The sequence below is a fragment of the Tripterygium wilfordii genome, chromosome 20 (genome assembly GCF_013401445.1).
Source record: "Tripterygium wilfordii isolate XIE 37 chromosome 20, ASM1340144v1, whole genome shotgun sequence".
NCBI lineage: Eukaryota > Viridiplantae > Streptophyta > Magnoliopsida > Celastrales > Celastraceae > Tripterygium > Tripterygium wilfordii.
Genome location: NC_052251.1, coordinates 169,577 through 185,212, shown reverse-complemented (window position 1 = coordinate 185,212; position 15,636 = coordinate 169,577). Strand labels below are relative to the sequence as shown.

At 35.5% G+C, this 15,636-nt stretch overlaps 3 protein-coding genes across 9 annotated transcripts; 2 read left to right on the top strand and 1 right to left on the bottom strand.

Annotated features, from left to right (window-relative positions):
• Positions 1–377: 377 nt before the first annotated feature.
• Positions 378–4,735, bottom strand: LOC119986566 (novel plant SNARE 11-like). Its single transcript, XM_038831179.1, has 10 exons — positions 4,103–4,735; positions 3,668–3,760; positions 3,220–3,313; positions 3,084–3,121; positions 2,133–2,227; positions 1,659–1,738; positions 1,380–1,436; positions 1,135–1,227; positions 973–1,047; positions 378–735 (listed from the first exon to the last, which is right to left on the bottom strand). The coding sequence occupies exons 1-10, from the start codon at positions 4,180–4,182 to the stop codon at positions 646–648; spliced, it is 795 nt and encodes a 264-aa protein (XP_038687107.1). The 5' UTR covers positions 4,183–4,735; the 3' UTR covers positions 378–645.
• Positions 4,736–8,177: 3,442 nt separating this feature from the next.
• On the top strand, positions 8,178–12,694 carry LOC119986802 (protein HOTHEAD-like). Of its 7 annotated transcripts, none has more exons than XM_038831494.1 (5): positions 8,178–8,416; positions 9,490–9,555; positions 10,631–10,735; positions 10,835–11,482; positions 11,732–12,694. In XM_038831494.1, exons 3-5 carry the CDS (start codon positions 10,633–10,635, stop codon positions 12,565–12,567), a joined length of 1,587 nt encoding a protein of 528 aa, XP_038687422.1. In that variant the 5' UTR covers positions 8,178–8,416; positions 9,490–9,555; positions 10,631–10,632; the 3' UTR covers positions 12,568–12,694. The 7 variants fall into 7 exon arrangements, with proteins under 7 accessions (XP_038687422.1, XP_038687420.1, XP_038687424.1 ...); XM_038831492.1 differs by having other exon boundaries at positions 10,625–10,735; XM_038831490.1 differs by having other exon boundaries at positions 8,179–8,416; positions 10,206–10,735.
• Positions 12,695–13,829: 1,135 nt separating this feature from the next.
• LOC119987204 (probable E3 ubiquitin-protein ligase RNF144A-A) lies at positions 13,830–15,331 on the top strand. The gene is made up of 2 exons (XM_038832024.1): positions 13,830–14,806; positions 15,011–15,331. Exons 1-2 carry the CDS (start codon positions 13,854–13,856, stop codon positions 15,081–15,083), a joined length of 1,026 nt encoding a protein of 341 aa, XP_038687952.1. The 5' UTR covers positions 13,830–13,853; the 3' UTR covers positions 15,084–15,331.
• Positions 15,332–15,636: the final 305 nt, after the last annotated feature.

The window sequence follows — 15,636 nt, the reverse complement described above, 5'->3', positions numbered from 1 at the left end:
TGTAGAGAAAAGCAGCACCACTCAATTGGTAGCCAAGTCAACCAATTCATCCTACAAAGTAATCTTACGGCCATTTCAATGGCAAATTTTGATACAGAGTTAGATGCTTCAACTGCCGAGACAGAAGTAAATTCAAGACAGGAAAAGAAGGATCCGCGTCCTTTACTCGTTTTCTTTGCATCCACTTTTGTCATCAACTCAGTCAACCTAAATTTTATAGCAAGCCGTTCACGGATATCATCAATCAAAGAAAAAACGATTCCATGTGTCTTACTCCTTTTGACTCAACACTTCCCTGCAAAAATGGCAAGCCCTAAATTGGACTCTCTCTTGCCTCACAAGAGAGAAACTGCCCTTATATAACTCAAACAAGAAGCTATTCCAAACAAATTCAATATATATATATATATATATATACAAAATATATCATGCTAATTAGCCATACAGAAGTTGTTACAAAAATATATTCAATGACTACAACAACTAATAACAATGCACACTTAGTAGAGCTACCCGAGCTCTTCTTCTGAAAAATTCAGATAATCCGTTAAACGGACTTGGTTAATGCAGGGTGCCATTACCATGTGATCCACTTGGATTTCTGATCATCCTGAAAGCTTGTGAGATCGTCCACTTCCTTGCTCTTTAATTAGGATTCCACAGTAATCTTCGATTCATCACAGGTGGGGCTAATCCTGGAATATCCCGAATGTCCTTGTTGTTCGGGTTTACAAGCTGAACAATCAAATAAAGATCAAATAACCTGCTTAAAAATGATGTTGGGAACAAAACATCTATGATATTATTATTATTATTATTATTATTTTAGTCCTCTGTAACAGTAGTTATTCTTCTCTCTCGTTCCTTTTCTTTCTTTTTTTGGTTAGGATCTAAGACTCACAAGAGTGTTAGAATTGAACAACAACCTACTCGGGGATAGAGTTTGGGGTTTTAGGTATGTGGACAACATACCTTCACAATAATAATGGCTATAACTCCAATGACAATAAGGAAGAGCAATGCCATAATGCACTTGTCAGTTGCAACCTATTGGAACATGCTCAAGTAAGTTAACTGAATTTCAACTATACAGAATAACTTTAAGAAATGGTGGCAAAATTTTCAGATATTGACCTGCCTACCAATTTCCTTGACCAGTTTTGAAGCTTTCTTGATTGAAAAGTGGATAGAGTCCAGCTCATTAACAATTCTACTCATTTGTTCTGTCTGAACTTAGAAGAAGTAGATGTCTTAGTTCTGTATACTGCTGAGTTTTTAAAGAGGGGAACGGGGAAAAAGAAACCACAAACTGAATCCAAGATACAATGAAGTATCATGATATCTGATTTTCTAAAGCCCTCAAAATTCAAATAAAGTACCTGTGCCTTTAGAGATGCTGCTGTCTCTGTTCCAACATTGATTGTTTCATGCACAACCTACCATACACATGAACAACTGTCAATCTTATTCGAACAAAGTCTACAAATCATACTTAAGGAAAGTAAAATTTGTTTGGAGTTTTACTATTTGTAAGATTATTCAGTATGACCACAATTGACCACGAAGAATTCTTCTCAAAAGCCAGTTTCGAATTCAAGAAAAATGAGAAATATGTGCTGATTTCTGCTCAAGTATATACACACATAGCACGAGCTAACCTTTTTTGCTCTGTCAATTGCTTGATCGGTCTCATCCATCATCCTGTTTCCATCATCTATTAACTGTTGATTTGTCATGGCTGAAAAATAAATAAGCTTATTATCAAGCATAGCTCAAATGAGAATGGGAAAACAATGCCTCGGATCAAATCTACTATAGAGGACAAGGTCTAATCTGACAAAGAACAGTATGAAACTCTAAACGGGCTACAAACAATGCCTTGGTTTAGCTTGTAGATACAGCACCAATACAGATTATAGTTTGACAAATTTGAGATAGTCTAGAGCCTATGAAGCATAGTATGAACAAAACTGCTTTTGTTATGCCAAACAAGAGAGTGACATTCACGTCATGCATTTCTGTTTTCTTCATTTACATAAAGGAGAATTCTTGGAGAACTTGGTCCCAGTATTTAGAAAATGTACTAACCATCATTGAAATACTAATCTCATGACAGAAGATCATATACTTACATGAAGCTAGCAACACATTTTCTTCCGCAAACTCTTCATTAGGTCCTTGATCAAAGAGATCAACTCGCTTGTTGCTTTCGAGATTAGCTGCATGCCTGTTCCACCACAGTAGGAAAGTCAAACAAGTACAGACAAAAAAGATATCAGATGCATTACATGGGAAACAAGGAACTAGTAGCTAGATGAAACATATATGATGATAACACTAAACAGAATTAAAAAGCTTTTGAGGAATGGCACAAGAAATATAATAACTATGGAGGAAATGAGAATTTCACATACATGACAAAGAAACTTGAATTTCAATACCAAGAGAAGTGCAGAAGTAAGCGATCATTTAAAAATGAAATAAAGACATTATTGTTTGTGGATTCCATTATTAATAATGGTGAAGCATAGCAATAGCATTCCATCATCTTGCTTTTCTTTTTTCGCCAGGAAAAATTGAAGAGGGCACCAAAAGAATGACAAGCCAACGCATTTTGGTAAAGTTAACTTGAATCATGTTTAAAACAAAACAGTAACACTATGGTCAAATTTATTAGTCACCTACTCAACCTTCAATTTTGTGTCCTTGAAAATAAGTTTTTTGAGAAAATGTATATAGTTCTCCAAATTTAACCTACAAACTTCCATCCCATTGAAATCCGCAAACTAAGAAAAAGTTGACGCAGTAAAGAGAAATCAAGACTAGTGCCTTTACCAAGTAACTGAACAACTGACATCTTATCCTAGATATCACTCTCAAGTAATCATACTGCTCTGAGCGATTCTTCATCTGCTGTTTTTTTCAACTTGTATTATTTGTTACAAAATTTAAATGCAGGAGAGAGAGAGAGAGAGCGGGAGGAGGAGAAGGAAAGCAGAAGAGAGAAACTATCACTTGGAAACAGAAACAAGACACACATCTGACAGGAAATGAATCTTTTGATGGAAAGATATACCACTTACTGCTTCTTAAGAGCAACATACGAATTCAACTCTTTGACCTGCGAGGAAATGCCAAATATATTCAACAAGTCATTGAGTGGTTAACACATCAGAAGATAACCAAATTCTATTTAAAGCATACATATCAACATCCTACCATCGATTGTTTTTTCTCATTTAGCATTTTGTTGGTGTCAGGGTCATTTCTAATTTCCATATCCTTTACTTCTCTGTCAAACTCCTTAATAAGCCTGCAACAAAATTTTAGAATAAGAAAATCGTTATTGACTAACTTTTACCAGAAACAAACCCACATAGAAGAAAAGAATAAGAAGAAATGCAAAGCATTGACAATATAAGACTCCTTTCATTGTAATATATACAGACATTCACAGAATGTTCTTCCCACTGCATAAATTGAAACTCCTGAGGAATACAAATAGTTGACCACATGCATGAATGAATATATTGAACTCCACAATGACTCTAAGCAAATAAAAAGAACCAAGTAAGAAAAGATTAGCATATTACTCTTAGTCTTGAATGGAAAAAGCTATAATCAAGAATAAGAAGAAGAAAAACAAAGACGACCAACTGTGAAATACCTTTTACACTCCCGCATCTTCCCTGTAAGCTCCTCCAACTGTCGGCTCTGCCTGTTAACATCTTTAATCTTCTCCAATTTCTGGAACCCAGTTCTGGAGCACATTGCATTACAATTTACATTAAAAGCACCATAAACAGGAATGGTGCATCATTCTAAGCAAAACAAGAGTTCATACTGCATAAGCTCATTAAAAAAGTACATACATCATCAAACAGTACCATCACTGAACTAACAAAAACACAATAGTAGTTTTCAACTTTAAGTTTCAGTTTTCGATCATAAGAAATATGAGCAAACGCAATTAAACATACTGTATATTCTCATTTGAAAAAAAAGAAAAAGAAAAAACAACCCCTAATAGAGCAGCCAATGCACAATAAATTCGATTGCAAAATGAGCACTATGAGCAACAGACAAAATTAAAAATCCTTACGATAGTGAGCGAAAAACGTCAGCGATTTGTCCGTTGATCTCTGCTAGATCTTCGCTGATCGCCGATAAAGGATCCATCATACAAAGTTAAACTAAAAAATTCAAAGTCAGATGCGCAACCTTTCCTCCAAAATCCAAATCGGAATGAACACGGAAACTGACAAATGTCCTTCTCAAAAACAAACGTAATCGAAGCAGCTATATACACAAATGAGAATCAACGCTCGGCATTAAACAATGAGGCGGTACATTCTCTTCCCGATTTGATTCTCGTAATGCTGAAAACTGAATCACGCCTTCATCGTAGCAAGCTCGAACAAAATGCAGCTCAAATGAAATCTAAACAACTTCAATCACGAAATCTAAACAACTTCAATCACGAAATCTGTCGCATCGAATTCTACAAAAATCAACGGATTCCAAAGTTTGAAACAAAAATCAAAAAGTGAGATCAGATCCGTAAAATGTTGGGTTCTGGAAAGCGATCAGGGAGACCGAAATCGATCGTTTACATGTCTCCCGACCTATAGATTCTATACCATCGCAGAACCAGCCTTGGAAGAAAAAGATTTATTATTTTTTTTTTTTCTGCTCGCGACAGTGTGGAGCTTAAAAACCATCGATGTTTTGGCCGTTTAAACCGCTAAAATTACGGAATCTGGAGAGTGCGGCAATACGGGCGCGTTTATATCCGATTGTTCGTATTGCCGCGTTTATGTCTGATTGGTCCATGTGTCTAACTTTTAATATGCATTTGGTGTAAGCTTTACAGATGATCTCGTCCATCCGAGTTAATTTTCATAATTGCCTGTCACGATGCTCTCCTCCAAATGGGCCGTATTGTTACTGAAAAAAAAAGCCCAAAAACCCAACAAAAGTCTAAGAGGGACAAGCGGACAACAAAGTTCAATAGGGAAAAGCAGGGGAAAGCTTTAGTGACAGCCCAAATTTTGTTAAGCATATCCCGACTTTCTTGACTTTGCTTTGATTTTGTCTTTTTTTTAACACCTTAGCTCCTCATCATATCTTTATGCTTCCTCACATACACCCACTGTAGACCATGGTGTTGCCGTCATCCGAGCATCAATTCGGTAACCACTACCATCAAGTTGAAGTCCAAGTCATCACGAACTAAACCGACCAACCCCGATGAGTTTTATCCATCGTAATCACTGAAAATCATGTTCAAAAGTTTGTGGCCATTGAGAGGAAAGTCGTCCGATCCGAACAATCTGACCATTGTTGGAGAAAACCGACATCACCTTTGGACTTCTCATGACAAGACACTTCCATTTTACCCATTTTCCGGCCAAGACGCCATCGGAAATTGACGATCCAAGTTTGATCCCAAACAAAGTATTTTTGGACAATTTGGTCTCGAATAGCGGCTCTAGAATAACTACGAGCCAGAGTTTCATGTTTTCTGACATGATTCAACTCAAGAATGACCCCAACAAACAACGACAAGGCCAGCGGTGCCAGATGTGATTAATGGGTGTACTTGTAAGATGTCTCAAATGTACGTATTTTTGGTGTATTTATAAAAACGTAGAGTTTTCATGGGTTACGCCTAACAAGGAGTATCCTTAATAAATATTAGGGTGTGAGAAAAGCCTCCTCTCACATATTTATAAAAATGTGGATGACTTAATGGCTACTGCTGCAGGGGAAAATGGCAAAGCGTGACTGCAAGAACTAGTGTCAGACAATGACACTCTATTCCTCTAAAACAATATATATATATATACATATACATATTAACAAGGGTCCAACACACACGGCTCCCATTAAGTAAGCAGATCAAAGGTAATTGCTAAATACACAGGTTTTTTTGCTAAATGCACACAAGTCTATCTGTCTGTGGTCTGACTGATTGATTGCATAGGGTCCCTAGTCCCTTGGTCAGGGCAAAGCACTGTACAAACAGTTTGATGATTACATCACCATCGACTTTGTTCCATGCTATTACCGATTACCAATAAAAAGAAAAAGCCTGGTCTAAGAACCGTACGGATAACACAACCCCAAGAAGTCCCCCTTATTCTCCTACTGTAAAATAACTTGCACTCTCAATTCTTAAAAAACTTTAAATATTAAATTAAGGTAATTATAACTTTTACCTATTAATAATATAAACAAAATATATTTTACACTATTTAACCGCTATCAAAATCCTGATTTTAATCGTAAGATCGTATGATCTTAGGTAACCAAAACGATTCGAATAGATGTAAAATCCCAAAATTGATAAGATCTATCGATCTTACCTTATGATCTTATTGATTTTACCATCTTACTGATTTTATAATCTTATCGATTTTACTAATCATAACTTTAATAAACTTATGGAGTCATGGACTTATCGATTGTGGTTTACTAATAGGGATGGCAACGGGCCAGGTTGGGTAGGATTTTTGAACACCCAACCTGGCCCTGATCTCTTAAAATCCTTCTCTAACCCGTTGAACTAGCAAGAAAACAAACAACACTTTCAATTTGTCATCATAGTCACAACACAATCAATTTGTGACGCAGACGCAGAATCAGAACACTTGAATTAGTTCACGACGAAATCAAGATCTTGGAATTCTCCAAGAACAATTGAGGAAACCTCAAGTAATTTTATTAAAAAACTAAATGAATGAATTACAAACGTTTATGAGACTAACCACAACTGCATTAATTGAAAATTTCATTCTCAAATTACTCTATCATCCCTAAATAAGTAAATGGGTTATAATGTAACAAATTTTTCAAAACCTAAAAATAATTAAAATATTCATTTTTATCTTTCCTTTGAAATTCTTATAAACATTTTCATATTAATGTTATTTCAAATAAGATATTTATTATATTTTTATATTTTCTATATCTTAGATTAATCAATTATCTTTCTTAATCCCCCGTTAAAATGTGTTCACAAAAACCAAATGAACACCTCAATTTTTCCATAAAATAAAAACGTTTTGATATTATTCCCCCAAGGGTCAAGGATTGAACAACACTTTTTTTTTAAATAATTTAATTTATTTACAAGAAAATTAATAGTATAAAAATGAAAATTTATTTAATTATATATATTTCGGTCCATAATTGTATCTTATTAATCAAAATTACATTGAGCTTATTATTTAATGTATGTTCAACACTACCCTTAACAGAGAAATAGAAAATTAGAATAACCAAACTGTACAACCTGTAATGAAGTTTTTTTTAATAAAAAGAAATAAACCAACTAAGAGGGGAATCCAATTTAACTAGTTATTCAGAATCTTTCAATATTCATTTTAAGAAAAAAGTTATTTATTATAAGTAAAAAATTATTTCTTTTGGTCAAATTAAAGAAAATAAGAAAAGAGGAAACATAAATTTATTTTGTTTGAAATACCAAAATATATTTATCGTGGGAGTCGAACATAGGACACACATATGTAGAATCCAGTTGATAATCAATCGAACCACCTCTCATTGATATAAACATAAAATTTACGATACAAAATCATGGGTAGTTTTTTTTGATGATTTTGTATCGAATTGTGCAATTATATATTTGTGTTTCTAGAAAAATGGAAACTTCTATCAATAGATTATTGAAGATGATGTTTCTTCTAAAACGAATATATGTTTAAATGTATAGATTGTCATACAATTTAGTACTTGGGATGAAAATATAATTTCGAAAGGTCAATTCATGATATTAATTTATCATATGGATGGGGGGAGATTCTAGATGTAATTAATTGAAGAAAAAAAAATGAAGGTGGGGGTTAGATGTTGAATTATAAATAACAATTAAACTCAAGAAAAGTCCAAAATTGCCACCAAGCCTCTTTAAGTCGCCAAGAATTGATGTGGCAATGGTGGATGGGACAAGACAACGTAGTGGAGCCCACATGATGAAGATGCTTTTTTTAAATGATAGTGTCTGAAACGTCTTATAAGCCTCTTTTTTGTGTCAGTGTCCCATCAGTATGTGTATTTAGTAAAACTTTAACGCAACAAAAACATTTCACAGAAATCAAATCATGATTGACAATCTGTCTCATCTGTGTGCATTTAGTAAAAAATCGTGTGTATATAGATGCACCCCAGATCAAAGCCAACAAGACCCACAAAGTGGCGGTCTCGGTGCAGAGAGCTTGACAGTCAACCAAGGAAACAACAAAATAATACAACGGAAAATCTCTTAATTTTGAGGTTCTCGCTTGATATCGACCCCTTCTCTCTCCGTCTCTCGCACTACGAGCCGCCTCATTCTCTTTCTCGTTCTAGGGCTTTATCTGAACAAGAAGCACTGCTCGAGCTTTCCGATTAGGTAATTTTTCCATAACAATTCCTTGCAATCGTAGGTAGTTTTTCTATTCATCCTCATCCTCTCGTCTGTTCTTTAAACTTGATTTGGTTCAGTATTTTTTGCATATTTTACAGTTTACTAGATCTGTGAACAGGAAAACGAAAACAACATGGATTAAATTGCCTTAATCACATAATATGATTTTATTGTTATTTAAGATATTTGTTTTCTGTTGAACTGGAATAAATTACCATATAAATGCTGCATTTTTTGTTTATTTGTTATTGATTTAATAGCACGGAAACAAATAAGCTTTGACCATTTCCTTTGATTGTTTATGGAACTTTAGACAATGATTTTTGTGGGACTGGTGTTATAAGAAGTTTTAATGTGTTGTGTTCTTCTAATTTACATTGAACTGGTATCTAGAATGATGAATGGAGAAATAGTTTTGAAGAATTTAGAGCTAATGGACACAATCGAAGGAAGTAGGTTTGTAATTGCTTATAATGAGCCTGAACACCTCATTTCTTGTAGCCCCTCTCATAGCCTTCCAGGAAGGTGTTTTCTCCATTTTGGCCCTTTTTGTTCTGGTCTTGTTGGATTTCCTTGATTGGCTTTTTTTAGGTTTTTGGGTCTAACCATTGATGACTATAAAATGTGGAGCTTGGGTTTTTTGTGGTAGAATTTCAGAGCATCTCCATTGGAGAGAATTAAAGGAGATCTTATTTATGATATGTACCTATTTTGGCTTTATATAATAAGAGCTCTGCATATGGCTTGTTTCTTGATTTCAGTATTGGTGTGCTAGAGTGCTTGAGTTTTTTGTGGTAGAATTTCAGAGCATCTCCAATGGAGAGAATTAAAGGAGCTCTTATTTATGATATGTACCTATTTTGGCTTTATATAATAAGATTTTTGCATATGACATGTTTCTTGATTACAGAATTTTACAATACTTGTTTGTTTGTAACTTGTAACTCACCAGTATTCATTGTTTAAAGTCCATATGACACCCTTTATTATCCCATTTTTAGTAGACTGCATAGATGATATATTCTTAGTTCTGCTACTTATGAGAACATTTTGTGTAGTAATCATCCTAATCTAGTTCGTGATAATGTTGAACGGTTTCAACACTCTAAACGGACAATTTTAAGGTATGTACACAAAGTCTTGTATGCAGTGAACCGTCTTGCCAAAAAAAGATTATTGTTCCATCTAGATTTGACAAAATTCCATTAGAGATATAAGATAATCCGAAGTACTATCCATATTTTGAGATATATCATTAAACCTTTTACTTGATTATGATGTTTTTAGTTTATTTTTAAATACTATGATTTGAAAATCTATATGTGATAGGATTGTATAGGAGCCATAGATGGAACTCATGTTCCTCTTGATGAACAAATTCCATATCATCGGAAAAAGGTCGATACAACACAAAATGTCATGTGTGCATGTTCATTTGACATGCGTTTCACTTTTGTGATGGCTGGCTGGGAAGGCACTGCAAATGATTCTAGAATTTTGTTGGAAACAGTGAGGAATCCTGATAATAAAAGCATAAACAAACATTTTTTTTTTTCATTTTTATGCTTTCAGTTTTAAGTGTTCAACCAAACAAGTTTCAATTTTATGTTTTCATTTTATGTTTTTTTATTTTTATTTTCAAATTTTTTGGAAGTGATACCAAACACAACCTTAGATTAGGAGGACATTTGTGTGGTGGATGACAGCTTGCTCAACTGCTCCATGTGTATGTAAAGGCAATTTACTAACCACTATTTGATCTGGACACTTCAAGGGTGAACTCCACTCTTCAGTGGTTATGTTCAGAGAGAGGCTTGGATTCATATTGACTCAGGCTAGGCCATATGAGAAGCTGCGGTAGTATAAAAACGAGAAGGGTGAAAGGACGGGATATAATCTCTACTTGTTTCAACAATTGCAGCTCCAATAGCACTTTTCAGCAGTAGCAGTGATTGAAAAGTTAGCCAAATATAATCTTCCAATATAGTATGAAGAAGAGAAGGAAAAAGAAACTATCAAACAGCATGAGTATGTATTATCATGACAGCAAACAGGTCTTTAACATATAACAGAAAGACACCATTTGCCTAGTTAACAATATGAAATTATGAATGCTAGGGGGTCTACCATTACCATAAGAAGAATTGCAATATTTATACTTAGCTCAATGTGTTTGTCTTCTCTCTTCTTAAGCATCAGAAATGAGGATCACAGAGTGCAGGCATGTAATTTCCACGGTAGTGCTTCTTGTTGTGTTTATGTCACCACTTGTTAAGCTGTCGCCTTCACCTTCACTTCCTCAAGGTATGATCTTTGCCTAAATGAACTTAGCTCCATGTGTTAGAACATCAATTGTTATCAAGTCTTGATTTTAATACCTTCAATTCTCTAACCTGATTGTAGGAATAAACCTCCCGTATATGACTTCAAATGTCAGAGAGGTCTCAGGCAAGTCATTCCATTACATTATTGTAGGCGGAGGCACAGCCGGCTGCTCTCTAGCAGCAACACTGTCTGAGAAATTCTCAGTGCTAGTGGTAGAACGTGGTGGCTCGCCTTATGGAAATCACTTGGTAGAGGATAAGAAGTACTATGGATTCCCACTCATCCTAACTGACGAATTTGCATCAGTTGCTCAAAGCTTCATATCCAAGGATGGGGTTAACAACTATAGAGGTCGAGTTCTTGGAGGATCATCTGCTATAAATGGTGGATTTTACAGTAGAGCTAGCAAGGACTTTGTTAGAAAAGTTGGGTGGGATGAAGGTTTAGTAGAAGAGGCCTATGAATGGGTTGAGTCTAAAATTGTCTTCAGACCTGATCAGTTAACAAATTGGCAGTCTGTCGTCAAACTAGGCCTTCTTGAAGCTGGAATTAAACCATATAATGGTTTCAGTTTTGAACACACTGAGGGAACAAAAATTGGCGGGAGTGTTTTCGATAATCATGGAAAGAGACACACTTCGGCTGATCTTCTTGCAGCAGGCAATCAAGAGAAGATCACAATTCTGTTAAATGCAACAGTAAATAATATAATCTTTCACAAAAATGGTAAGTAAAATATTTGCTATATATATACTGAACAAAAATATTTAACCATCTGGCCGCAGGATGCCAGGATAAAGGAGAAGAGTTGCAGTAAGCTGACAACCAGCGGGTCCAGCACTAACTTCATGAATGGAAATCCAAATGAGAACTTATATGGATTCATGCAACCGATCCTGATGTTGTTTAGATTAAGGCTTTAACTGCAGTATTTACTTCTTGAAGTTGATTAGATCTCCTGATCAAATAATGCAGGTCTGAACGAAAGCAGAGTTGGTGGCATTCGCTTCATCAAGAGCAATGGCAGCGCACGGAAAACTTATAAAGCGTACATCAATAAACCGAAGAACTCAAACTCATGGGGTGAAGTTATTCTGTCAGCGGGGTCACTCGGCAGCCCGCAAATTCTACTACTAAGTGGCATAGGACCATATGAGCACCTAAACAAGTTCAATATCCCAGTAGTAGTAGACTCAGAAGGAGTTGGACAAGGAATGCAAGACAATCCTTGCATTTCTCTCCGGGTAGACATTAAGCAACAACTATCTCCAGATCCACCTCAAGTTGTGGGCATAGCAGATGATTTTAAATTCATAGTTCAAGCACTGATCCTACCCATTGGCCTTAATGCAACAATTATGCCAATTGTTGCCAAGACCGCTTTTCCAGCAGCAAGAGGGAAGCTTGAATTGAACAGCACCGACCCAAGGCAGAACCCTTCAGTAGAATTCAATTATCTAGAAAACAAAAGGGACTTGGAGGAATGTGTGAAGATGGCTCAATTAGTTGGGAAAGTCGCAAGCTCAGAAGCAGTTGCCTCTTTTGCTGGCGGTGAACCTGAAAGTAGTTTTATTTCTGCTAGTGAAGACGAGCTAAAGAAGTTCTGCAAGAAGAATGTGAGGACCTTTTATCACTACCATGGTGGTTGTGCAGTTGGATCAGTAGTCGACAAAGATTACAAAGTTTATGGTGTAAAAGGGCTGAGAGTAATAGATGCCTCAACTTTACTGGAATCACCAGGTACCAATCCAATGGCTACACTATTGATGCTGGGAAGGTATCAAGGTGTTAAAATGCTCAGAGAGAGCTGAAAAGAAGCCTGACCTACAACACTCATTATATATTCAAGTATTTGTGACTTGTCCACTACTACTTTTCTCATCAAATAAAGTGGCTTTGGAACACATTTTCAGGTAATAAAACCATCAACAATGTATACTTATCGAACTGAACCAGCATTTTGAATAACTACAGAAATGAAATTTTCGGAAAAAAACAGGCAAGTTATTGTCTGGGGATTCCATTGTTTATAGCTTTCAAGTTTGAAACATAACACATTCAATGGTCTAACTTTTCTAATGAAATCTGCGTTTGGGCCGCATACGTGAGTTGCACTTAGTAACTATTGGGCCTTCCCAATAGGTGATGGGCCAAGGTGCGAGGTATGAAACAATTAGGGCCCATGCGTTTCTTGTCAGACATAAATTATCCAAGTTTTGGAGATTACTATTGATGAAAACCAGTTTATAATCATACCCAAACCCAAATAATGAGTTTATGTTCCAAAATACATATAACAGGTGCGTTTACTACAACCGTTGTATTGATTTTCAATACTAATAAAAAAATTGTGGAAAAAAGACTGAAGTTAAAGCTGTGAAATATGTTATATACTATTTCATAAACTAAAAGTTAACGTTAGGTAAACTAAAAATTGACGCTGATGGATAAACTATTGATTAAATTATGTGGTGTTTGGTAAATTAATAAATAATAGAGTAAATTAAAAAAAAATTTATGTAATATGAGATTAAAACATGTTAAGTAAAAAAAATAATATAAATATTTAAGTAAAATTAATAAGGAAAATTTAAGTAAAATAATATAAATATTTTTTTAAGTAAAATTAATAAACAAACTTTAATAAAGAAATTAATATATGTACAAAGAAATTTTTTTCATGTAATATATTTTTGAGAGAGGGAGATTTCATGTAATATATTAGTAAAGAAATTAATATAAAGTGGGCCCCATGACTTAAAAAAATATAATACTGTGGGCCCATTTGCAATGATTAAGTGAGGCCATGTAAATTTGAAAGGAAGGGAAAAAAAAAAAAAAAGCATTTCCGCTGAAAAGAAGCTCCACGAAGGAAGGACAACCAAACCCAAATGAGATTTCTATGCTAATATAAATAAATCCAAAACTAAAATTAAATTTCTTCAGAGGAAGAAAAATTAAGATAAAAGCTTTAATTGATGATAAAGATCATATTTTTAATGTAAATCTAAAATAATTAGATGTTAGAAATACAATGCCCACTTTTTTAAGTCGAATGTCAAAAAGATTTAACTTTCTTCTTCCTGAAGTTGTTCCAATGACAAAATACAACTTACACCGTAAGTTTACTGCTAAAGTTGGTTTCCTACGTCTCCTTCGCCGTTATAAGTTGATGAATACCCATCGACTTCTCATCATCCCAAAAATGGCTCAAGAACCCACCTCCATTCTCGACTCTGTTGATGATTTTTACTTCTCAGCCCTCTTTGAGGAAGACCAAGAAGAAATCTTGCAAGTCTCGGATGCCAAATATGCTCAAGAATTGCAGCTTCAGGAGGCTCTGATGGGGTCAGTCACTCTCTGTAATTCAGTCTTGAATCAAAATTTGTCTTCCCCATCACCGATGCTGAATATTCAACTCACTCCAGTTGTGCCAACAGAGCTCGTAATCAAGACGCGTGAAGATTCAGAGGAGGGTTTTGGGGAGTCCTCTTCCTCTATGAGCTTCTGCAAGATTTGCATCGAAAGGAAGGAAAGTGATGACATGTTCACAATTGATGGGTGTGATCACTCATTCTGCTCGGATTGTGTAGGCAAACATGTTCAGGTGAAGATTCAGGAGACTTTGAGTGTTGTATGTCCAGGATTGGGATGCAGGAATGTGCTTCAACTTGAAGCTTGTAGGCCTGTGATTTCCAAGGATGTAATTGATCTTTGGGAGATGACGTTATGTGAGGACTTAATTAGTGAAACCCAGAAGTTCTATTGCCCGTTCAAGGACTGTTCTGCTATGATGTTGATTGAGAATGAGGAAGGGGAAGTGATTAGGGAATCTGAGTGTCCATTCTGTCACAGACTGTTCTGTGCCCAGTGTTCTGCTGGTTGGCATCCAGGGGTTGAGTGTGAGGAGTACCAGAGGCTGAATGAGGATGAGAGAGGGAGAGAGGATCTTATGGTGAGAGAGCTTGCTAATGAGAATAAATGGAGTAGGTGCCCCAAATGCAGATTCTATGTAGAGAGAACAGAAGGTTGCCCTCACATTACTTGCAGGTTAGTGTGTGTTTTTCATCATCATCATCATATATATATATATAGTTGGGTCTGGCTCAAATTGTATATATATATTCCACAAACTAGAGACATTTGAACAGGAAATGCAGGATTTCACCAACTAGGAAGACAATTTAAGATGTTATGGGATAAAATGTCTAACCAAATGTATTGGAATTGTTTTCTTGTTGATTGTCATTCCAGGTGCAATTATCAATTTTGCTATGGATGTGAAGAAGAATGGAGTCAGTCTCATGCGGGCTGTCACAAACAGTGAAGAAGTATGCAGCATAACCAGGGAGGGTTCCCTTTTTAATCTTTGATCTTGGATGGATTACTATGTAATTGGTTATGTTATATCATCAATATTGAGTTCTTTTTGATATTGCACAGAAAACCTGTGTCGAGACTGGGTTGATGATATAGGAAAAAACTGCATGTATTCTTTTTTCTCCCTCTTGGGTGTGCTTTTGTTTGTTCTCATTGTTTCTTGGGTTGATGATATAATGGGCTTCTATTTATGTATGCATTTGTGCCTGAGTTGTGGAAGTATATGCATATGCTTAATCCCTTGTTGTATGAATATTCATCCATCTTCCATCTTAAGCAAGGACTTAATTAAACAATTACGCGTAAGCTTTTTGTGTTCTTAAACCATGGAAATCTTTAGGAGCTCTGAGATGGGGGTGATAACAGGGGTTCTAGTGTACTCTTCGTTATCAGAACCAAGCATATCAATCTCCTCACTAGTCCCACCTCCTCTACTATTATGTTTATCAAGTAGTTTCTTCCCATTCTTTTCTACTGCGCTGCTCGCGCTTCCACTAGCG

Excerpts from the sequence above, each read along its gene's own strand:
- LOC119987204 (XM_038832024.1), top strand. The coding sequence starts at position 13,854 with ATGACAAAATACAACTTACACCGTAAGTTTACTGCTAAAGTTGGTTTC. Across the intron at positions 14,807-15,010 it reads TGCCCTCACATTACTTGCAG|GTGCAATTATCAATTTTGCT; the intron begins GTTAGTGTGTGT and ends TTGTCATTCCAG.
- LOC119986802 (XM_038831496.1), top strand. The coding sequence starts at position 10,633 with ATGAGGATCACAGAGTGCAGGCATGTAATTTCCACGGTAGTGCTTCTT. Across the intron at positions 10,736-10,834 it reads TTCACCTTCACTTCCTCAAG|GAATAAACCTCCCGTATATG; the intron begins GTATGATCTTTG and ends ACCTGATTGTAG. Across the intron at positions 11,483-11,731 it reads TATAATCTTTCACAAAAATG|GTCTGAACGAAAGCAGAGTT; the intron begins GTAAGTAAAATA and ends CAAATAATGCAG.
- LOC119986566 (XM_038831179.1), bottom strand. The coding sequence starts at position 4,182 with ATGATGGATCCTTTATCGGCGATCAGCGAAGATCTAGCAGAGATCAAC. Across the intron at positions 3,122-3,219 it reads ATGAGAAAAAACAATCGATG|GTCAAAGAGTTGAATTCGTA; the intron begins GTAGGATGTTGA and ends ATTTCCTCGCAG. Across the intron at positions 736-972 it reads TAGCCATTATTATTGTGAAG|CTTGTAAACCCGAACAACAA; the intron begins GTATGTTGTCCA and ends TTGATTGTTCAG.